Source organism: Rhinolophus sinicus, chromosome 1 (assembly GCF_057876585.1).
Source record: "Rhinolophus sinicus isolate RSI-liver-muscle chromosome 1, RSI-T2T, whole genome shotgun sequence".
Taxonomy (NCBI): domain Eukaryota; kingdom Metazoa; phylum Chordata; class Mammalia; order Chiroptera; family Rhinolophidae; genus Rhinolophus; species Rhinolophus sinicus.
The window spans coordinates 11,016,716-11,031,482 of NC_142501.1; the positions used below are offsets into that span (position 1 = coordinate 11,016,716).

Consider the following 14,767-nt stretch of genomic DNA (forward strand, 5'->3'; position numbering starts at 1 on the left):
ACCCCCCGCCATGGGTCCAAAGGTCTGATACCCTAAATCCCTCACACTGCACCTCCACACAGGGCTTCTCAGGCCTCAAACACCTTCCCTACACCTATAGGAAGCCCACTTTCTCCTTTCTCCCTTCAGGAGCACCGATGGGCTCTCATAGCCCATCCTCCCTTTGGCCACAGGGTCTGCACTGCCTCCGGTCCACCTGGACTTTTGACTCGTCATCCTCTAAGCACACTCTGGCAGGGGACACAGGCACTGTTCTAGAACAGGAAGTCAGCTGTGAACGAGAGATGTGGCCCCTGTCCTGGTGAGAGTCAGGAGAGAGACAGACAATAAACAAGTGAACAGGTATATAATTTGATGCCAGGCAGTGGCTGGGGAATGAGGCACTGGGGCAAGGCTGTCCTGGGCTCCAGCGAAAGGGGGCGGAGCGGATCCCGACTGGGCCCAGCTTCCCAAAGCTTCCCAGCATTTACCCATTGCCACTTGACCCACACAGATCCCTGAGGTCAGGGAGATGGGGCCGGGACAGAGGGCAAGGGTGTGAGGAAGGCATAGGAAGGACACCGGCCTGGAGCAGGCTCAGGTGGCTGCAGATGGCGAGGCTGAAACCAGCAAAGACTGTCAGTGGTGATCATCAGCCTCCTCTGTCCCAAAACCTTTCACGGCTCCCCAGTACCCTGACCAAAGCCCAAGCTGCTTTTCCTGCCTTTGGCTGGGCTGCTTTTCTCCCAAGCCCCTTTTCTGTTTTTGCCATTCCCCAAACGTGACCACCAGCCTTTGTTCACACTGTTCCCTCCCCCGGTCCATCTCCATCTGACAAAGTCCCACAATCACAGGAAGGCTTCTCCCACCAGCAGGGACATGCTGTCCCTCCTCCTAGCACCCCACAGGCTACTTTCAGCAGCCTTCCCCTTGCTGAGCATGTGCTTCCTCAGAGGCAACTGTGTACATTTCTTATCTCGCCCCAGAGAGAAAACTGGGACAGCCCTGGATACCAATTCGGGCTCAGCCAGAGCCCAGCTGTGTCACCTGGTATATGTTACTTCACCCCTCCACACCTCAGTGTCCTCATCTGTTAGATGGGGGGTTGCCATCAACCTCAGAAGACCAACTCTGATAAAAGTGAAAGCACCCAGTTCAGGGCCTGGCAGGCACCCAGTGGGCATTGTGACCACCCTCCCCGGGGCTTGGGGGGCAGGCAGGACACTGGCTCAGCTCCTCCTCCCCACAATCCTCCCTGCTCTCTGACTGGGCAGGGGAGGCTGCTGAGGACAGGAAGGGCCAGCAGGGTGGTGGCAGGATGTGCGGAGGCTGAGGAAGTCCAGGCAGTGGCCAGGTCATCATACTCACAGGGGCAGGGGCCCCTCTTGCCAACCAACACCACCACCACCCCACCAGGGCCCAGCCCACTCTACTCAGTTGAGGAAAGGGGACAGACCCATGCACATACACACCCTGCTCAACTCCCCTCTCCCCACCAACTGTCGGAGCCTCCCTAAGGCGCTAATCAGAAACCAAAAGCAACCTTACCCTTCCCTTCCAGAATATCACAGAGCCTCACTGACCTGGAAAGAGGCTACTCCTTCCCTTACACTCAGGGTAACTTGGGGCAACTCATCAAAGTCTCTCCCCAAGCCTCAGTTTATCTGACTGTGAAATGGGGATAATTGTGAACTCAGCGGTGAGGCTCAATATAATTAAGGCACAGGTATTGATGGAGCTAGGGTAGGGCTCACCCCCAAAAGGCACAACCCTGTTCATCTTGTACCCGACCCCCCACTCGCGGGCTTGTCCCACCCAAGGCCACTGCACCGCTGCGAAGGGGCAAGCCTGGGAGAACATGGTATCCCGCCGCTTCAGAAATCCCAGCATGGGCTCCCAGACAGAGTGAGACGCGGCGGCCTCTTCTCACCCACCCAACCTCCAGCCAGCGCCCACACAGGTGGGCAGTCTTCCCAGGCCCGGGTAAGCGCGACCCATCTGAACCAGAGGGTATCTCTCTCCAACCCCGGGCAAGACCCCAGACCCAGGCCAGGCCCATCTCCGCTCCTCCCACGATCCGGAGCCCGGGGAGCCCCTACAGATCTCGCAGCTTGGGGGTAATCAGGTCAGGTCTTCACCAAGGAGGCTGGAGAGGAGGTAGTAAAGGGCCACCCTGAATCGATCCGTGACTGGTCCCGCAAAGATGAGGAAGGGCTGCCCGGGACGGGGCGATCCCATGTCCTCAGGGTCGCCCGGGCTCCTGGCCCGGAAAGGTGAGGAGGAGGCTGGGGGAAGGTGAGGTAGGACGGCCGGCCCTGCCGCTGGGGTCGCCCAGTCTTCCGGCCGAGACCTCTCGCCTCCGGGAAGTGAGGAGGGAGCTGCCCAGGAGGGGAGAGGCTGGGCTCGGGCCGTCGCTCTCACCCCCACCTGGGGCGCGGAGGGGCTGCCCCGGAGGGGGGGTGTCACTCACCGTCATGACGGCGACCCGGGGCGGCGAGAGCAGAAGGTAGAAAGGTGGAAAAGGCTCTCGGGTCGGGCTCAGGGGCGCGGGAATCCCGCCACCGCCGCCCCTCTCGGCTGCCGGCCGCCACTCCTCCGGCCCTTCCCTTCCCCGGCGCTGCCCCGGCCCCTTCCATCCGCCCATAAAACTTTTTTTTTTTTTCAAACTTCCTGGGAGGACCTGGGGGGGCCAATGAGCGGCGGGAAAGCCCGGACAAACAGCGGCGGGGGCGGCAGGCTGGCCAATAGGAGTGCGGGACGGGCCCGGAGGCGGGGTCTGCGGCGATGGGACGGGCGCGCGAGGGCGGGCCAAGCGAGCCCATAGAGGCGGGAGGAAGGGAGGGCGGGTCCGGCTTCTGCCGCGGGCGCGCTGGGCGGAAGGAACGGCCTCGCGTGCAGGTGACTCCGTCCGGCCACGGAGCTGGGGTGCCGGGTGTGGCTCCCACGTCGCCCCCTCCACGGCTCCCTGCCCCAGCCCTGAGCCGCCGGACACAGCGATGGTTCCACTAGGACTCAGCGCCTGGGTTTGATGGGGACGTGGGCAAAGCACCCAGTACTAACAATTCAGCGGGTCCCATTCGCCAAGCGCTGCCTGTTACCTGTGTAGTAGACTTTCGTCCTCACCATAGACCTGACAGGAAGGTGTCCTGGTCCCCATTTTACTAATGAGCAAACGGAGACTCAGAGGCGAACTGACTTGCTCAAGGTCACGCAGTAAGAAGAGAAGCCATTCCTAGTAGGTAATCTTCACACAAAGTGAATTGTGGAATGGTAGGGTCTTTCCCAAATGCCCTCGCCTTACAAGCAGGTCTTTCTGGGCTTACGAACCTTGTTTTGGGTTCTTGGATGTGGGTGTACATCCGTTTCTCGCCGTCTCAGAGCAGTTAGCAGTTTTTCACAGGCCTTTTGCCTGCAGGAGCTCTTCTGAGCCCTGCAGTAGTGTTGGGACCTTGGTGGAATTTGCTGCTAAATGCATGTAGTAGCTTGTGTGGCATTGTGATTCAAACCCTACAAAGTACTTAACTTCTCTGTGCCTCAACTTCACCCTCTGTTAAATGGGATAATATTACTGTCTCATGGGGTTGCCATAAGTATTAAGTGTTAATTTAAGTATAGCACCAAAACAACCGCTTTATCTCTAGTTCACTATCCTTTGGTAGGGGGTCAGGGGAGCTTGGGATAATTGCCATTTCAATTATTCTGCCATCTCAGTTTGGGGATGTCAAAAATTACTGCTGTCATGATTATAATTACTATCCCCATTCTGCAGATAAAGAAATGGAGGCCCAGGGAACTAAAGTTCTTTCCCAGTATTTCCCCCTGGGAATCTCCCCTCCACCCTGAGGAATGAGGCCAAGGATAGGCCCGCCTTGCTCTGCACTGGTCTTGGGCACCCCCATGCTGAGTTTTCCTGCTCTACCCATGTACCTCACTCAGGCATTTGGTCCTTGGGAGAGTGAGTAAACAAACAGTAGACCTCACCTGCCACCAGTGCCTTGGCCCAGTGACCTGGGCACCTGACAGTCTCCTTACTGGTTTCCTGGCCTCTGGGACTCCAGTTCTGGTACCCTCAATCCAGTGATCAGACTATTCCTTGTTCAAAGTCCCTCAGTGCTAATAGACCAGCTCTACGTTCTTGTTCCAGGCAGCTCCAGCATCCATCACAATCTGGCCCCTGCCTGCTGTCCTTTGTCATTATGCATACACATTTTACATGCTAGGGTACACAACACTGGACTACTGGGAATTCCCAGAGTGAGCCAGGTCCTTTGTACCTTGGATGAGCCCACACATGTTGTTCTCTGCCGTGTCTGGAACACTTCCCTTCCTGTCCTCTGTGTTCCCCTCCTCCACCCCAGCACACACACACACACACACACACACACACACACACACACTCTCTCTCTCTCTCTCTCTCTCTTTCTCTCCCCTCCACTTCCAAACGTTTGTTTGCCTGGAAAATTCCTCCTCACCCTTCAAGTCTCAGACCAAAGGAAGCCAAAGTGCCCTCAGCACAGTTATAATTTCCTTGCCTGGAGATCTCCCTGCATCTGTACAGCCCCCACTAACGTGATGCCCACAGTGTGTTCTAACCAGTTACAGGTCAGTGTCCTCACCCAACTGTGAGCTCCTTGTGGGCAGGGATGGGGTAATGTCTATATCTCAGAGGCCAGCCCAGGACTTCAGCTCACAGTAGGTCCTTAGTAAACATTGGTCAACTGAATGAAGGTACAAATAAAGGAATGACTCCCTTACCACAACTTGCCTGGATAGGACAGAGATGGCATAGGCTCGGGAACCCAGGAATGAGTTATGAAACAGAGCCACCAATCTTTGGGGTTATTCAGTCTCACACCATGACTGTATGGAGAATAATAATGTGAGGCTCAGAGAAGGGAGACAATGGCCCTAAGCCACACAAGTTAGTACAGAGACAGAACTCAAGCCCAGGCTTCCTGGCTCTTGACCTTGGACTAATTTCACTATCCCACTCAAGAGATGCTCTAAGTAACTGTCTGAAAGGCTCCACTCGCAGTTCCATCCCTCCGCTCCTGATTCTCCTCATTGCCAGGTGAGAGAACAGCTGCAAATTTGCCAAGCCTCAGTTGCCACATCTGTCTAATGGGGAAAATCTGGGCAGACTCTGGGCTGCAGGGAGGGTTCAGGAAGATCCACATGCAAAGAGATGGAGGGGGGACATGAGGTCAGCCAGAGTGGGGTTCGAATCTCAGCTCTGCCCCTTGTGTGACCTAGAACCAGTGATTTATCCTCTTTGAGCTGCATTTCTTCACCTGCCACAATATGGACCATACCTGGCATGCTTGGTGGTGAGGATTAAAGCAATCAGGCATACCATGCACTGAACACGGCGGAGCACACAGTAGGAGCACAATAATTGCTGGTTAGCAGCAGCAGCAGCATTATCCTAGAGGCCTTTCCCCATTTCTCTCCCTTTCTCTCCGCCAGGGACTTCAGCTGCCCCCTCCTGCCAGACCTGCTGTGTGTTGGTGCCCTTTTGTTAGCTTGATAAGGTAATTCCCGCCCGTGGTTTGAAGGTACCACCCTGCCCAGATAACTGTGTTTTTCCGATTACCTCTTGCTTTAACCCCTGAAGGCAGCAGAGACAAAATTATGAAGTGGATGGGAAAGTTAGTGTTTAGACGTGCCTGCCCCCGCCATCACACCTCTGTGCATCCTGGTCTCCCTGAGCCTTCCCTGCGGCCCTGAGTGTCTCCATAAGCCTTTCCCCATTCGACAGATGTGGCAACTGAGGCTCAGTGTGTTTGGCTGCAGCCATTCTCTCATCTAGGAATGAGGAAAATCAGCAAGAGGCTGGCCTCTCTAAACCCTAGCCTTTTGACCTCAAGCAAGTTAACTCACCCCCCTGAGCCTTACTCCCGTCCACTGTAAAATGGGTATACTGCCTCTAATGTACTTAGCCTAGTGCTGGACCCAGAGCCAGCAAGATGATGAGCGTCAGCCTCTCACCGAGAGAAGAGACCCTAAGAGCCAGCCAGTGGCTCCTGGAGATGGCCAGGGCCCTTCTCTCCGGCTGTGAACAGGGCAGGAGGGAGCAAGTCACAGCTGCCTCCCCTCCTTACCCTTAAGGAAACCCTGAACCAGAGGCCTGAGTGTTTACAGCCCTCTCTGGGCAGGGGATGGGTTACGTAATGCCAGATGTTTGTGAAACTGGCTCAGGCCCAGGACTGAGACACACTTTGCAATCCCAGAGCCCCTCGCAGGCCCTCTTTCCTCTGCTCCTTCCCCCCAACCTGGCTCCCCTTGGCCAGACTGGGAGCTTTCAGCCCCTCACCCTGGAAGTGGGAAATCCCACTCACTGGCAGAGACCAGGGGGCACTTGGTACTCTGCTTTATCTCCTTTGTCATGTGGGGGCCCCCAAACCCTCCCTCTCCGTCCCCTCTCTCTCTTCCTTAACTAACACCAACCTCCTCCCGCTCCTTCCCCTCTCCCCACCCTTTCCCCCCACCCCACAGGAGCCGGCCTACCCTTTGCCACCTGAGGACCCCCAGAGACAGCAGGTACGGATTGAACAGCGTGGGACGGTCCCCGGGCATCCGCCATGAGGTCACCAGTCGGCCCTTGAGCAGGCTCCCAGCCTTGCCCTCTGCTGGCCTCTTGTCTGCCTGTCAAACAGGGTCCAATGTTGGCCCCCAGGTCCCTTTGGTGGGATGGGGGAGTCCCTGATTACAGCCTTCCTGCCCACTCTGCCATGCCCACCTCAAAGGCTCAGGGTTCCCATCTTTCTTCTCCCAGAGCTGCGGAGCTTTGTTACCTTGTTCACACTACCTGGGGTTTGCTTGACAGGGCTCCTGGAGCTCAGCCCGCCTGGGGATGTACACTTCACCCCCTAAAGTCAAACCCCAGGTGGCCAGCAGGAGGGGAGTGCAGGCTACAGATGTGTGTTCAGCCCGCATAGACTTTTCAGATTATTTTGCATTAGATTCCAATGTTAAATAATCAAGAGATTTACCATATAACTACGTATTTCCAGCTTCTCTTGAAATATCTAAAGATACAGGAACTCTGGATCCCTCTTTCTTATGACAACAACCACATGGAGCCAAGGGGTCACACAAGGACCCCCCAGTTCCAAGTCCCCCACTTGCCTATTCTCCACTTTTGTGAAAGGAATGCATCAGATTCCTACAGCCACCTCCCCTCACCCCCTGCAGAGCCCCCAAATGCACCCCCTTTGGAGGAAACAGGCCCCAGCAAAGCAGAGGTATTTGCCCAAAGTCACAAAGCAGGTAGAGGTAGGATAGAGCACAGGTATCCCAACTCTCTGGAATCCAGAGATTCACTGCAGGCGGAACATGCAGCCTCAAAGCACAGGTCCAGGAGGGCTTTGGGGAAGGACTGCCCCACCCTGCCACCGCGTACCCCATCACAGCCCTGCCCACTAAACTGTGAGCTCCATGTTGGCACTCCAGTTCACCTCTGCCCACACCCAGGCGTGCAGAAGGTGCTCACTAAGTGTATGTGAATGAATGAATGAATGAATGAATGAATGAATGAATGAATGAATGAGGCAGTTATCAGTTCTGTCCAGTCCAGGCCGCCTGGGGGTAGATTGAGAGGTTTTCCATGTTGCTGGACGGGCCTATTTTGCAGAGAATAGAGGGGACCCCTATATTGCTATTTCCTCTTTGTTCATGAAACTCTGGTTCCAGGAAGTGTGAAGAAATAACCCAGAAAGAGGAAGAGCAAAGTTGCCAGAGCCCCTGTGAGAGCTGGAAGTGCCTTTAGTGATCCGTCCCCTGTCCCCTCCCATTTCACAGATGGGAAAACTGGCCCACCAAGCACTTAGAACGCTACTGCTTCTGCTGTGCGAGGCCATGCAGGGATTGGAGCAGGCCAGGAAGCGGCGTGGGGGGAGCAGAGAATGCTGGGTAGAGGTCCCAAGCCCCGGTTTAGTTTGAGTCCAACCACCCACTGGCTGTGTGACCTGGGACAACACCCCTGCCCCTTGTTTACACATCTGCACAGTGAGGGCAAAATCCCCCCAGCTCTGACTAGCTGAAGGGCCAGAGTTGGGGGCTCCAGGCTGCCAGAAACACTCCCCCTGTCACACCCAGCTTCGCAGGAGGCAGCACGGGGAACAGCAGAACAGCAGGATGAGAAAAGCATAGCCCCAAACAGCCTGTCTCCTTCTCCCCGCCTCTGGCTGCCCCAAGCCCGTAGCTCTGACCTCACCTCTCTGGAGGCTGAGGGCGATGAGAACAGTCTGTTTGGCAGGTCATGGGCGGGGGTGGGGGTGGGGGGCGTGCAGAGCAATGTGCTCCAGCTGCAGCCAGGCCTCAGAGCAGCCTTAGTTGGTCCCACCCCCTGCACACATCTTTCCTGCCCCAGGACCCAGGAGACCCTCCAGGCCCTGCTGTGGCATCTCCTCAGCCCTCTTCAATGCTTCTTTGGCTCCAGCTCCTAGAAGCTCTACCCTTTCTCCCAGCCTGGCCAGCCCTCCAGAGCCAGAAGGATCTTGCCTTCAGAGACCATCAGGGCCAAACTGCCATTTGCCCAGGGAAGACATTCTAGCTTACCTTGTCAGGGCATTCTAGCAAGTTAAAAGCAGAGCCATGGGCTCTGAACCCAGGATTATCCAGCTACCCAGAAGGTGGCTCTGCTACCTAGCTCCACCAGAGCCCTCATCTCAAGGGCCCCCATGCACACAGATGACGCCATGGCAGAGACCACCTTTGCCTGGATGTCCCAGAGCTCATCTGAGGACCTCAGCCGACCTCCAATCTGATTTCCCTTCCCTTTCCCTCCCCGTGTGCCCACACCCAAGACCCAACTACCGAGTCTGCCCGCTTCTGGTCGGTCAGTGAGTCTTGGCCTCCTCTTGGTTTTGATCCCTCAGGCTCCTCTGATTGGAACTGGAGATAAGAAAGAACACAGCTTAGTCCAGGTTATTCCCCAGTTTCCATCCATCTGTCCACCTTATCCATCCACTCATTGTCTATCCATCCAACATCCATCCTACATTATCTACTCACTCGTCGATCCAACATCCACGATCTCATTTATACATCCATCCTCTATTTATTCATCATCTGTCCATCCAGGCCACATGCATATCCTTCCTCAATCCATCCAACCTCCATTCATCTATTACCCATCTTCCCATCCAACGTTCACCACCATCCGCCATCCTCCTCCACAACATTTACCCTCCATACAACAGCCTTTCATCCATATTCTGCCTAACATGTATCCATCCATCCATCACCCTGTTTATCATCTAAGCAACGTCCATCCATCCAACATCCATCATCTGTTCTAGTCATCACCCATCCTACCTATCCATCCACTCATCTATCATCCATCCAGCATCTATCTATTATTTCTGCAGCATATGTCACCTATCCATCATTCATCCATCACCTACCCAGGACGCACCCATCTCCCATCGGTTTCTTACATGCACTTAAACATCCATGTATTTACTGATCAACCGTCCACTGAGCTGAGCTCCGACTTTGTGTTAGGCCCTGGGCCAGGGGCCAGAGGTACAGAGATAAAGTAGTCACGCTTCCTGCCCTCATGGAGCTCACGCTTCTCATGGGGAAATGACCACTGAGTGTGACCAGGTAGAAGGGAGCAGAACCACCAAACCCAGAAGGGAGACATCACCAACCAGGGGTGGTGGGGTGTGTCCAGAAAGGCATCTCAGAGCAGGACACCTGATCTAAGACTTGAACAATGAACAGGCATTTGGTGAGTGAAGTGGGAAGGGAAGAACATTCTGGGCGATGGGAACAGCATGCGCAGAAGCAGGGACACGTGCTCGCAGAGCTCTGCAGCCAGCTCAGCATGACTAGAGGGCAAAACTGGGATGGAAGGCAGGCCTTGAATACCATACCAACGATTTTCATAGAGGGTGAGCAGCTGCGGCCCAGCATGAACCAGTGATTGCTTCTGATGTCATCTGTGAACTGTCCTTCAGCATGTGGTGTTCCCGTCCTGCCCCAGTCGCCATCTCCTAACCTCCAAGGGACCCCTGAGCCTCACCGTGGAATAACTCTGGCTGAAGAATCTCTCTATCCTCCTCCTTCCCTTTGACCCTGCCAGCCTGCAGCATCCCAGCATCCACTGGCACATAGCATCTCACCTTCCGTGAGCTGCCTGTGGTCCACCTGCCTCCCCAACAAGCCTGTCAGCAACTTCTTGTGTGGAGACCCCAAACCCTCCCCTTTGTCCTTAGGACAGGACCAAGCTGGCTCATCCCTGCATTGAGTTGATTAGAGGGCAAATGGATAAAAGCCACAGGGAAATACAGGGGAGGGGGCTCCCTAATCCTGCCATGGGCTTGAGGTCTCACAACATGGTGGTAAAAAGCTTGGGCTTTGGAGCCAACACGGTGATCTCATGTCTCACACCTTACACAGGTGTGACCGCTGGCAAATGCCTAATGGGGCTGAGCCTCGTATATAGCAGAACATGTAAAGCGTCCAGCCCAGGGCACACAGCAAACCCTCCCGTCATCCATGGGGGAGGCGGTGCTGGACTGTACATCAAAGAGAAGAGGGTTAGGGGAACAAGCAGGAGCCTCACCAGAACTGCCGTGGTGCCTGGCAGGGGAGCAGTTGGTCCTATTTTACAGGGGAAGACGGGGCCAAGTAGAGGCTGGCTGTCCAAAGCCACGTGCTGTGTTCGCAGGGAGCTGAGGCCGCCTGCAGGGCTCTGGCCTCCAGGTCCCTCCCCACCCACCACCTTCAGACAAATGCTCCAGGCAGCACCAGAGTGCCACTGACTCTGTTACCCTACCCCGGGCCAACGGGGCAGGGAAGGGACTTGGCAGGCACCTACTATGTGCCAGGCTTTGGGCCTACTTTGCACATGGGTCTTCATGTAAGCAGCCTGTCTCAGTAGCCAACTCAAACCAAGGAGCACTTATGCAACCTCTTCTCTGTGCCTGAAAGGAAGTGTAGGGATCAGAGGCAGGTAAGTGAGGCTGTCCTATATTCTGAGGAATTTGGGGTACAGCAGGGGGAGGGGACATGACCACACTGGCTGCAGTCCCAGCCAGGGCAGGTAGGAGCCACCAGAGGCATACATACCAGGTGTTGTGGGGCCAGGAGGGGAGAAGGCCTGGCCGGAGCATTTGTTTGAGGCCTCTGGGTGATCTGCACTGAGCAGACCTGGGGGCCACCTCTGCCCCCACCCTTACTAGCTATGTAATCTTGGGCGAGTGGCATAATCTCTGTCTCAGTTTCCTTGTTTGTAAATTCACAGTGCCTCATCAGGTTGCTATGGGAATTAAGAGGAAAATAACCGTAAACCATTCAGACCAGGGCTTAGCACACAAGTAAAAGCTCACAGAAGCGTTGGTCATTCTCACTGCTGGCTAGTGTGGTGGTTGGCACAGGTTTCGGTTAGAAGGTCGGATTAGGGCTGAGCTCGGGAGGGTGTGCAGGAGCTGAGAGCAGGCCTTGCTAAGGACACTTGTCTGGGGTGCTGCCCCTCAGAAGTGAGACTGACTTACCTCCCACGCTGGTGAGCTGGGGCCACCTGCAGGGCTCCTGCTCCCCAGCTGGCCTGGCTCCTCCAGACCAGCCATAACTGAGGTCTCTGGTCCACTCGTCACTTTGGTCTTTGGCCACTGGGTGGAGATGCAGGCAGGGCTGGATGGCTGGGCCAAGCTCTGGGGCCACTGCCCAGGGCTGTGTCCATTGACTAGGGTGGCCTCTGCCCAGCCTTCAGGCTGGCTGTGTCGTTCGCCGTCCTTTGTGCCTAGGGAACCGAGCTCTGGCCCTGCAGCTGGGCCCTTTCGGGGCAGCTGGGCCTGCAGGAACTCCAGGAGGCCTTCCCAATCCAGCCTCGGAAGGTGGGAAATGAGTGTTGGCTCCTCCGTGCGGGCCCAGGTCCCCTCTCTGGTCATCCCCAGAAGGCTCACCAGGTCCCGCCAGTCAAGCTCAGGTCGCCTCTCAGGACCATGCAGGTGTGGCCATGTTCCTTCAGTTCCCCGGCCCGTAACAGTGGGTGTCTCAGGCCTCCAGGATTTTGAGAACTCTGCTGGCCCTTCCCTGAAGGTCTCTGGGGGGCTCTTAGGCTGGTGAGGACTACCCCAGCCCCTCTGAGCTGGCCTGTCAGGGGGCTCCTGCAACCCATTACTGGGGGGCTCCTCCCAGGCCTCTGACTGCCCCCTATGGCAGGGGGGGCCACCCAGCTGCCCCCAGCTCTCCTCAGACTCCCTGGGAGGGCCCCTCCATGTTCCCTCTGGGGCTCTGGCAGCCCCCCGGCTAGGCTCCCCAAGTCCTTGCCAGCTCGCCACGCCTGGGCCCTCTTCCTGGCTGCTCCAGCCTCTCTCCAGGTGTCTGTGAGGGCCCCAGGATCCTGGCGGCTCCTCCTGACTCTGCCACCCCCCCAGAGGCTGTCTTGGGACTGCCTGGCCACTCTCCGGAGGTCTCTCTGTCCGCCGCTCCCTCTCAGAGGTCCTGGCTGATGTCCTTGGGGGCGGTGAGGACCCCTGGAGCCGCCGGTCCCTCTCAGGTTGCCTCTCGGGGCTCCTGGGATGAGGGGGCTCTGCTCGGCTCCTCCTGGTCGCGTCTGCCTGCTTCGCAAGGGGCGTGGTTACCTGAGGATGAGGTGGGAGTGGGTGAGGCTCCCGGACCCTGACTGGGTGGCCTCTGTCTAAGAGCACAGGAAACTGGGGTGCTAGCCAGGCCTCAGAGAGACAAGCTGTGTCCTCACAGCAGCCTGGATTAAAACAGGTCAAAAATACCTACAGCCTCTGGATTCCCTCCCTGGGGGTGTCAGCTCTTCCCTCTCACCCAGTTTCCTCAGTTCCAGAAAGAGATCTGCAAAGAGCTGCTCACTTTCCCGCTTTCCCCTCCCCCAAGATATTGATTCCAACCTGGGCTATCAGGTGCCGGATTTTCCACCACCAATACTACCTATATTGCACTGGGTTGGGCCTTGCCTTCTAAGAGTTTCTTTAAAAATACAAATCCCCACCCTGGAAGAGACAGCCCTTAGAGCCAGACTGATGCGTACGAGGCTTTCCCTGAAAACTCAAGGTGGCAGCTACCTAATGAAGGAAGGGAACAGCATGGAAGGGCCATCTTCAAAGAACTAACTCGGGGTCCTTCTCAATTTTTCCAAGTGCTGCTGGCTCTTCGGGAGAGGGGGAAGCTGGACGCCCATGATTGGGACTCTGACCCTTTCATAAAGGACCTCCCTTCCCAGGACCCCTGCCTGGCACCTGGGGAGGGGAAAAGCAGTGGCTCACCCCTTGGGGTACAGGGACCCAGGGCAGGCTGGCAGTGCTCACCTCCCTGCTGAGGGCAGGGCTGGACTGTCTTCGGAGAAGTTGGCTCTGACCTTGACCAGGCCGCTGCGACCGCCCCTCGTCCCGGGCCTGGAAGGCCCCCGGTGCCTCGGACTTCCTATGAGCAAACGCAGCCGCCCCTCTGAGGGCCCTTGGGACTGTCCCACTCCCAGCACCCCACCTCCTCTACTCCCACCCCCAATGGGAGGAGATGTGGGAGATCCAAGGACCCATAGCTCAAGGGCCCTAAGTGAGGGATAAGACTGTCAGGACTTCAGTATTCCCTTCTGGAAAATGGCGATGGTCGACACTGCTCTACCTGCCTCATGGGGATGTTGGAAAGATTCAATGAGAAAAGGGGGGAGCAAAGGTGGGGGCTCAGCCTTGGCCTTGACTGCCTCCTGTCTCACTCAGCACTTCCTGTTTCTGAGTGCCACCCAGCCAGCAGCCCACCTCTCAACCCCAGACAAAGGTTAGACTGATCTTTGCGGGAATTAAGATTTATTGAGCACCTACTTGTTGCCAGGCACCGTGCACACATGATCATAATGGCAAACATTTATTGAGCACTGCCTGCGTTCCACGTGCCAAGCACTTGTCCCATCTCATTTCAGGTCACACAACCCATGAAGTGGGGATGGGAGACGCAGAATGTTACATGCCCCCATGTTCCGTTCTTTCTGCCCTCTTCCTGTCCATATGTAAGTTTTGGACTTCCCGGACCCACATTTTCCCCCTCAGGACTAACAGAATTCTTACACTTGGCCTTGACAACTCCAGGCCATCCTAGCTATTGGTAACAGAGCTGCTAGCAAGTCAGAAAGAAGACATGTTCTCTCTTCCTGCACAGTTCCAGGAAGGCCAACATAAACGGTCCGTGCAAATGTCATTTCTAAGACACCTGGACTTCAGGCATTGTTGCCAGGTCTGACAAAGATAACTTCTAAGCTGTAAAAAGTCCTTAGTTCCACTTAATTGTCTTGCTTAATCATTGGTAGCCATGGTTTTTAATATTTAACCTGACATCTGTGTTGAAACATAGCAACACCAAACAGAATCTGGGCCCTTTTGTCTCCTCCCATAGGTAAGGGGTCAAAACAAAAGACCTGACCACTCCACTGGCTATCTAGTCCAACAGGGTTTGAGAGTCTGGCTCCATCGAATTGACAAATGGATCTGTGTCTGAACCAAACAGGGAGAAGCCTGAAAAAGAGAACCCAGGGCTGAGCCTTGACTGAGACAGCAAAGGAGGAAGTCAGAGGAACCTCTACTCAGGTCTGAGAGGGGACCGTGCTCAGCTTGGGAACCATGCTGAAACTCTACAGAGGTTTTGAATAAACAAATGATGGGCTTGGGGTCTATTGTTGTCTTACGGCTTTTGCCAATATCATTAGAATCAGACCCATAAAGTAACTGGAGGGTTTTGTTTTTAGCAGTTCTTAGCCGCTGACTCACGGGAACCAAAGCTCCCTGTCTGGAGTGAATCTTTCTAAGTTTGG

The 14,767-nt window shown here is 55.7% G+C and overlaps 1 protein-coding gene across 3 annotated transcripts in view; it reads right to left on the minus strand.

Annotated features, from left to right (window-relative positions):
• Window positions 1-14,767, minus strand: part of TRIOBP (TRIO and F-actin binding protein) — a 56,281-nt gene that overhangs the window by 19,435 nt on the left and 22,079 nt on the right. For 2 of the 3 annotated variants that reach the window (XM_019752965.3, XM_088796524.1), the window contains exon 1: window positions 2,450-2,638. In XM_019752965.3, the coding sequence (XP_019608524.2) occupies window positions 2,450-2,623 (174 nt within the window). In that variant the 5' untranslated portion in view covers window positions 2,624-2,638. Of the gene's footprint in view, window positions 1-2,449; window positions 2,639-6,486; window positions 6,625-8,796; window positions 8,875-11,483; window positions 12,576-13,271; window positions 13,387-14,767 lie in introns of those variants that run through there. The other variant, XM_088796531.1, reaches the window with a different exon arrangement.